Source organism: Corythoichthys intestinalis, chromosome 11 (genome assembly GCF_030265065.1).
Source record: "Corythoichthys intestinalis isolate RoL2023-P3 chromosome 11, ASM3026506v1, whole genome shotgun sequence".
In the NCBI taxonomy this organism is placed as follows: Eukaryota; Metazoa; Chordata; class Actinopteri; order Syngnathiformes; family Syngnathidae; genus Corythoichthys; species Corythoichthys intestinalis.
In genome coordinates, this window is record NC_080405.1 from 12,255,523 (window position 1) to 12,263,813 (window position 8,291).

Below are 8,291 nucleotides of genomic sequence, written 5' to 3' on the forward strand. Positions count from 1 at the left end.
TTAAAAATGAGGGGTTTTGGTTTATTGCACAGGGAACGAACCCGCCCTACCTCAGAAGTGCTTCTTCTTCCTCATTATGTCAGAGATAATCGTCATACACACTATACAAAGGTAATGGAACGCTCAACATACGCTCTTCACTGATCTTCGTTTAAGCAAAATACTTAAAATCGTGATGAATAATGCAATCAACGCATAATCTTTGTACACTTCATTTAAGAGCGTTTCTCTTAGCTGCACTGCTTGCATTTTATTTTATTTCTGTATTTATTTACGTCAATAGTACTTGTATTTCCTTTGACAGCATAAGTCAGTGGTGTCAAATGTACGGCCTGCCGACTGAAAACGGCCCGTCATGGGGTCCAATCAGGTCTGCCAGATTGTTCTGCCTGAGGGCCACGTTTTAGTACATTCATACAGTCGGGGGCGCCGTATAGGGATTAAAAGTGTTATTGAGTCTAAGGGCCCATTGCCTGATGGGGCCCACAAAGAAAATTAGAACATTAGGTAATCGTTTGCAAATTTGAATATTAATCATTATAATTTTAATAAGAATAAAACGAAGGGTTTATTTTTCTTGTTTTGTTTTTGCCAAAAAGTAAACACCCAAAGAGCATATACTGTATGTATTGCCAGCCACCGCCCAACCCCCGTATTTTCAATAAATGGTTTGGTCCGCCCTTCCTTCGATCAGACTGGGAGCAGCGGCCAATGTCAATGACTGCGTGGTATTGCAGAAATGTTTTCAAAACAAAAATCGGGTCATCAAAAGAGGAAAGAAAAGAAATCAAAACAGGAGAGTGGTAGAAAAGGCCAACAGGATGTGACAAAGTACTTCACAATGGAAGGTTGGTGTCTTGTGTAGTGCTGAAAATTAACCTGTTATCTTAGCCCACTCCAGCCCCATCTGGAGCCTCGCGATGTCTATTACAAAGCTCCGAAGCGAGGTCCCAGCTCACTCCATAAGAAATACGGGATTTGCCCGGCCTCGATGAGCGACATTCACCCATTCAAAAGCATGAATTCCAAATATTGACGACATTTTTTTGGTATCCTACAGATTTTGAAAGTTGATGTGGAAATTTCGGCTTGAATCCAGTTTGTCAAGAATTCATTGAATTTAGTTTGTCATCATTTGAATTTAGTTTGCTGTCAAGGGACCTCGCTTCAGAGCTGTAGCCTATAGTGGAGATCACGAGTTTCCAGATCGGACTAAGCCTACTCCATAATGAAATACTGTAATTGTTTGCTAGCTAGGGTTTGCTTCACCTTTAGCTTACATTTAATCAGTACAATAGGCAAACCCTTAGCAAGCTCTTCATACTAAAACAGATGTCTCTGCCCTTGCCCGTTGTAACAGGCACAACTCCTCTTGCTGTGTCTGGCTCAGCAGCCCAGTCTCCTGACCCCCTCTAATGAGCCAGCCTCATCTTTACTCCCAACTGAAGGAGGTGAGGAATTAATTCGAACACTGCCACACCACACATAAAATATCAGTGGTTAAGGGTAAACCCCTTTTCTACACAGCTGTGAGAGAATATGTATATTAAGAATAATATATCATAGAATATATAGAATAATATAGAATATATTGTTATATGTGTCATTGTATGTACACTACAGAGCCAGGACCATCTTCAGTTTTGTCAGGGAGAAGTGGAGAGAGCCACAAAGACAGTGCTACTGCCAGTAGGACTTCCTACTATTCATTATTGCTCTATACGCTGTATGTTTACATGAATATATTTTCATCTTAATTTAATGCAGAAAATGCACCGTATGTAAAGATTCACCAGAATGCAGGAAATTACGTAGTTGATACTCTAAACGTGTGTGTGTGTGTCCCGGCACTGGTGGTGTGGCCCAAAGTGATATTTTTTCATGGGGCCCAAAATCCCTGGCAGCGCCCCTGCATACAGTACATAAAAGGAGAGTGACAAGTGCACTTAAATTCTGAAATGTGACCACCTTAGTATTTGGGTGTGATGTACAAGTATAATTACATGTCAAGTATGATTAAGAGATGGACATGGAATTGTTCACTGTAACGGTCATCTCGATTGTGCAGAGCCTGGCTGGTCGTCAGAGATGCAAAATCCACGAATGAGAACAAAAAACTACATAGAGCTTCATGAATCAATTCACAATTAATCTTCAGACTGAGGAAAGATGATTATCCTTTAAATATGTGCCAAGTTTGGAAGGAACATGCCTTTGCAGGATGAGTGACAGAGCTGAAGAAGTGAATTGCATCCATGAAATACTGTATGTACCAAATCTCACTGATATGGCAGATTCCAAATCTTGCTTTTGCAATTGACTCTCATTATGGGTTTGGATTATTGAAGTTTAAAGTCCAACTGTAACTATTTTTCCATACCCTTGTGAGGATAAGCGGCATGGAAGATGAATGAATGAATAAATTAAATTTGAAACTGGTCAAAATGTATTCAAAAATACAATAGAAAGATCTATACGGTGGGGCAAATCATTATTTAGTCAACCGCTAATTGTGCAAGTTCTCCCACTTGAAAATATTAAAGAGGCCTGTAATTGTCAACATGGGTAAACCTCAACCATGAGAGACAGAATGTGGAAAAAACAGAAAATCACATTGTTTGATTTTTAAATAATTTATTTGCAAATCATGGTGGAAAATAAGTATTTGGTCTATACCAAAAGTTCATCTCAATATTTTGTTATGTACCCTTTGTTGGCAATAACGGAGGCCAAACGTTTTCTGTAACTCTTCACAAATTTTTCACACACTGTTGCTGGTATTTTGGCCCATTCCTCCATGCAGATCTCAGCAGTGATGTTTTGGGGCTGTCGTTGGCCAACACAGACTTTCAACTCCCTCCTCACCCCGTGGCGTCAAAATGATAACAAGAACGGGGAGCAGAAATCCCAGAACCACTTGGGGGGACCTAGTGAATGACCTACAGAGAGCTGGGACCACAGTAACAAAGGTTACTATCAGTAACACAATGCGCTGCCAGGAACTCAAATCCTGCACTTGCCAGACCCCTGCTGAAGAAAGTACATGTCCTTGCCCGTCTGTGGTTTGCTAGAAAGCATTTGGATGATCCAGAAAAGGACTGGGAGAATGTGTTATGGTCAGATGAAACCAAAATAGATTTTTTTGGGGTAGAAACACAGGTTCTCTTGTTTGGAGGAAAAATAATACTGAATTGCACCATACCTACTGTGAAGCATGTGGGTGGAAACATCATGCTTTGGGGCAGTTTTTTTCTGCAAAGGGACCAGGACGACTGATCTGTGTAAAGGAAAAAATGAATGGGCCCATGTATCGAGAGATTTTGAGTGAAAATCTCCTTCCATCAGCAAGGGCATTGAAGATGTGACGTGGCTGGGTCTTTCAGCATGGCAATGATCCCAAACACACAGCCAGGGCAACAAAGGAGTGGCTTCGTAAGAAGCATTTCAAGGTCCTGGAGTGGCCTAGCCAGTCTCCAGGTCTCAACCCCATAGAAAATCTGCAGAGGCAGTTGAAAGTCCGTGTTGCCCAATGACAGCCCCAAAACATCACTGCTCTAGAGGAGATCTGCATGGAGGAATGAAGCAAAATACCAGCAAGTGTGTGAAAAGCTTGTGAAGAGTTACAGAAAATGTTTTGCCTCCATTATTGCCAACAAAGGGTACATAACAAAGTATTGAGATGAACTTTAGGTATTGATCAAATACTTATTTTCCACCATGATTTGCATATAAATTATTTAAAAATCAAACAATGTGATTTCCTGTTTTTTTCCCCCCACATTCTGTCTCTCATAGTTGAGGTTTAACCATGTTGACAATTACAGACCTGATATTTTCAAGTGGGAGAAATTGCACAATTAGTGGTTGACTAAATACTTATTTGTCCCACTGTAACTATTGATTCCAGCAGGAGGTATATGAGTCAGTGGAAAACAGTAGTTGAGACTTGCTGACTTTATCATGTGTCGAGTTGGAATACAAATTTGAAAGTGATTTAGATGAGGATTTAAAAGTAAATCGAAAAGAACATGACTGGAGAGATTCTACCAATCATGTTCGAACCGGAGGCAGAACCACCATCACATGGCGTGAAGTGATGATTCCAACACTGAAACGTTAGCTTGCGCTCCATTTCCATCGGTTCTCGGGCACCTACTGTCTACTGAATTGTAAATATCAAGGTGCATGCAGAAAAAGAAGAATAAACAAAACGTAAACAAGTCGCAGTTCATTTAATACATTATATACACATTGAACACAATAATTTCCAATATATCTCAAACAATACAAAATACAAAGCTTTTTTGATGTGTTTGACACACAGTGGGTGCAGAGATAGGGACCCTGGGAAGCCGGGGTACAGGAACAGGGGCCATGGGCAGTTGGGGCACAGAGATGGGGGCCTGCATTAGCTTGGGCGCTTGGACGGAGGGCTGCCACACCTGGGGTTCAGGGACTGAGGCCTGCTGTGGCACAGTAAAAGAGGCTTGCCGCAGTCGGGACGCAGGTACGGGGGCCTGTCGCAGCCAGGGCACAACGACAGGGGCCTCAGGCAGTCGGGGAGCAGAGACAAGGGCCTGTTGCAGCCAAGACACAGGAACCAGGGCATGACACAGCAGTGGGGCCGGGGCCTGACACAGTCTGGGCAGAGGAACCGGGGCCTGACGCAGCCTGGGCAGAGGAACTGGGGCCTGACGCAGCCTGAGCAGAGGAACTGGGGCCTGGCGCAGCCTGGGCAGAGGAACTGGGGCCTGGCGCAGCCTGGGCAGAGGAACTGGGGCCTGGCGCAGCCTGGGCAAAGGAACTGGGGCCTGGCGCAGCCTGGGCAGGGGAACTGGGGCCTGGCGCAGCCTGGGCAGAGAAACTGGGGCCTGGCGCAGCCTGGGCAGAGGAACTGGGGCCTGGCGCAGCCTGGGCAGAGGAACTGGGGCCTGGCGCAGCCTGGGCAGAGGAACTGGGGCCTGGCGCAGCCGCGGCGCGGGTACAGGGGCCTGCTGCAGCCGTGGTGCAGGAACTGGGGTCTGGCACAGCCTGGGCAGAGGAACTGGGGCCTGACGCAGCCTTAGCAGAGGAACTGGGGCCTGACGCAGCCTGAGCAGAGGAACTGGGGCCTGGCGCAGCCTGGGCAGAGGAACTGGGGCCTGGCGCAGCCTGGGCAGAGGAACTGGGGCCTGGTGCAGCCTGGGCAGAGGAACTGGGGCCTGGCGCAGCCTGGGCAGGGGAACTGGGGCCTGGCGCAGCCTGGGCAGGGGAACTGGGGCCTGGCGCAGCCTGGGCAGGGGAACTGGGGCCTGACGCAGCCTGGGCAGGGGAACTGGGGCCTGGCGCAGCCTGGGCAGGGGAACTGGGGCCTGGCACAGCCTGGGCAGAGGAACTGGGGCCTGGCGCAGCCTAGGCAGAGGAACTGGGGCCTGGCGCAGCCGCGGCGCGGGTACAGGGGCCTGCTGCAGCCGTGGTGCAGGAACTGGGGTCTGGCACAGCCTGGGCAGAGGAACTGGGGCCTGACGCAGCCTGGGCAGAGGAACTGGGGCCTGACGCAGCCTGGGCAGAGGAACGGGGGCCTGACGCAGCCGGGGCAGAGGAACGGGGGCCTGACGCAGCCTGGGCAGAGGAACGGGGGCCTGACGCACCCGTGGCGCAGGTACAGGGGCCTGCTGCAGCCAGGACACAGAAACTAGGGCCTGACGCAGCCGGGGCAGAGGAACTGGGGCCTGACGCAGCCTGGGCAGAGGAACTAGGGCCTGACGCAGCCTGGGCAGAGGAACGGGGGCCTGACGCAGCCGGGGCAGAGGAACGGGGGCCTGACGGAGCCTGGGCAGAGGAACGGGGGCCTGACGCACCCGTGGCGCAGGTACAGGGGCCTGCTGCAGCCAGGACACAGAAACTAGGGCCTGACGCAGCCGGGGCAGAGGAACTGGGGCCTGACGCAGGCGGGGCAGAATTACTGGGCCCTGACGCAGGCGGGGCAGAGGAACTGGGGCCTGACGCAGGCGGGGCAGAGGAACTGGGGCCTGACGCAGGCGGGGCAGAGGAACTGGGGCCTGACGCAGGCGGGTCAGAGGAACTGGGGCCTGACGCAGGCGGGGCAGAGGAACTGGGGCCTCAGACAGGTGGGGCATCGGGAATGGATCCTTTTGCAGTTGGGGAGTAGGGACAGGAGCCTTGTTCCACAAAGGTGCAGGGACGGGGAACTGACACAGCCGAGGGGCAGCGACTGGGGCCCGTCGCAGCCGGGGTGTAGGGACTGGGGCCCGTTGCAGCCGGGGTGTAGGGACTTCAGGCATCCTTTCCATGACCTAAAGACAAACAAACTTGTTATATTTTTGTTAAAGTCAAACAAGGCTAGTTTCATCTTTTGCTTTTTTGGTTACCTGTTTTGCATGCCGTTTCAACGCCAAATACTGCTCCAACAGGTGATCAAGAATTTCTGTGAAAACAAAATTTAGAAAAAAATGAAAACTATTTTGTATTTCAATCTGAAAAAAATAAAGATTTTTTTTTTTTTTTGCAAGGGTGAAATACATTTTCTTAGAAGCCAAATTGAATGTCAGAATAATTGCAATTATTTGTTTCAAGTTTGTTGGAGTACAGTTCCAAACTAATATATTCATTTTCAAATTATACTAATTGTATTCACTTTTAAATCCGGTAATTTAAATCAAGCAATCCAATTTAAAGTACATTATTCAGGTTCAGTTTTTAACCAGTCAAGTCAAGCATCTCAAATTCAAGTTGAATTCAAATTCCAGTCAACAAGATTGTGTTTAAGTGGGGTTAGTGGGGATGGAATTTGCTGCGAGTTTTTAAATGGTGTGGCTTCGAGCAATGCTGTGGGGCTGTTAGTATTATTGTCCAAATTTGGCATTTATAGCTTTTTAATATTGTTTAGGCTTGCTTAGACAAGACTTATCTCACTAATCACTGCCATTAGTCTAACTGAAATCGTTTGCATTTATAAGTGCGAAGTGGAGCTAAGTACTTGAGAATTCACGTTCATTTTCATCAACAATGAACAGCTTTTAAATTATTGATTCATTCGTAACTTCTTGTTCCACTTGCTCGGAAGAAGCCTGGCTGCGTGCATGTGAGATTTAATTATTACAACAATCGTGTCACTTTTGGCGACGACATAAAGAAGAAAATATACAGTAAATGTAGCCTCACTTAGCCCTTTGAGACAACCCTGTTGTGATATAGGGCTATACAAATAAAATTGAATTGAATTTAACGTTTGAAAGGCAGAAGGAGTGCAAACGGTTTAGCATTTCCTAATTGTTGTTTTTGCTGCACATCAGTCAAGCTAGTTAAAGACAAGTCTCACAAAGATGCTGAACGCGGGTTGAAAGTGTCCAGGAGGAGTGCAAACGGTTTAGCATTTCCTAATTGTTGTTTTTGCTGCACATTTGTCAAGCTAGCTAAAGACAACATTCTAACAAAGATGCTGAACGACGGTTGCAAGTGTCAACATTCTCCGTCAGTGTCCCGACCGAAGCCAAGTGCAAATAGATCACAAAAACTTCGCGCAACGCAAAATGGACAAAAACAGTTTGGGAAACTCCGCAAATAAAATAATCACAAATGATATTTAATATTTATGAGTCTCATCACAAGCATTTGTAGACGCGGCAACAGGCAGCGTGCCTCTATCACACGATGACTAAACGTTGCGAGAAAATAATGCATGTTAATCAAACTTACCTCCCAGTTTTTCAATATTTGCAACTATATGAGATGATGCAAGGTGCTCCATGGCTGAAAACTCTCTTGTCCAGATGAGTGGACTGTCTTTAGCGGAGTCGTGTGCGTTCCAGTGCTGCATCTGAAAGTTTTCTCATCCGCGGCGTTAACCGCTTATATGCGGAGTTGAGATGAAAGACCAAAGAGAACGTTCTGACGTCATGCTCTTTGAAATCGATTTCAGTTGGGCGGTAAAAGGTAATATTACTTTGCCCTCCCTTATGCTAATTGTGGGGATACGACGGAGGATTAGGGCCAAATCAAGCAGAGAAAAAAAAAGAAAAGAAAAAGGACGACGAGATTAAATACTGCAGAAATGCGAGGGGTGCACTCACTTTTGTGAGATACTGTGTGAGAAGTGAAGTAGAGAAGCAGGTGCAGTGGCGGTCCTGGCTACTTTCGCGCCCTGGGCGAAGCACCCCATCAGCGCCCACCCCACCCCCCCGCCCCCCGCCGACATCAAACACAAGAATGTGTTACGTTTTTTACGTTATTTTATAAAAATAGTCTATCCCCCGCCCCCCTCCTTGCTTTTCCTCTGAGAGTGAGTGAGA

The 8,291-nt window shown here is 47.0% G+C and overlaps 1 protein-coding gene across 1 annotated transcript; it reads right to left on the minus strand.

Moving 5' to 3' along the window:
- Window positions 1–458: 458 nt before the first annotated feature.
- Window positions 459–7,948, minus strand: LOC130924405 (MAGE-like protein 2). The gene is made up of 4 exons (XM_057850952.1): window positions 7,699–7,948; window positions 6,372–6,427; window positions 4,323–6,296; window positions 459–473 (listed from the first exon to the last, which is right to left on the minus strand). The coding sequence occupies exons 1-4, from the start codon at window positions 7,817–7,819 to the stop codon at window positions 459–461; spliced, it is 2,166 nt and encodes a 721-aa protein (XP_057706935.1). The 5' UTR covers window positions 7,820–7,948.
- Between the last annotated feature and the right edge of the window lie 343 nt (window positions 7,949–8,291).

Bases quoted from the DNA above. Each gene is read 5' to 3' on its own strand.
- LOC130924405 (XM_057850952.1), bottom strand. From the start codon at position 7,819: ATGCAGCACTGGAACGCACACGACTCCGCTAAAGACAGTCCACTCATC. The intron at 6,428-7,698 runs GTAAGTTTGATT...TTGTTTTCACAG, and splicing joins AAATATTGAAAAACTGGGAG to AAATTCTTGATCACCTGTTG. The intron at 6,297-6,371 runs GTAACCAAAAAA...GTTTGTCTTTAG, and splicing joins TGAAACGGCATGCAAAACAG to GTCATGGAAAGGATGCCTGA.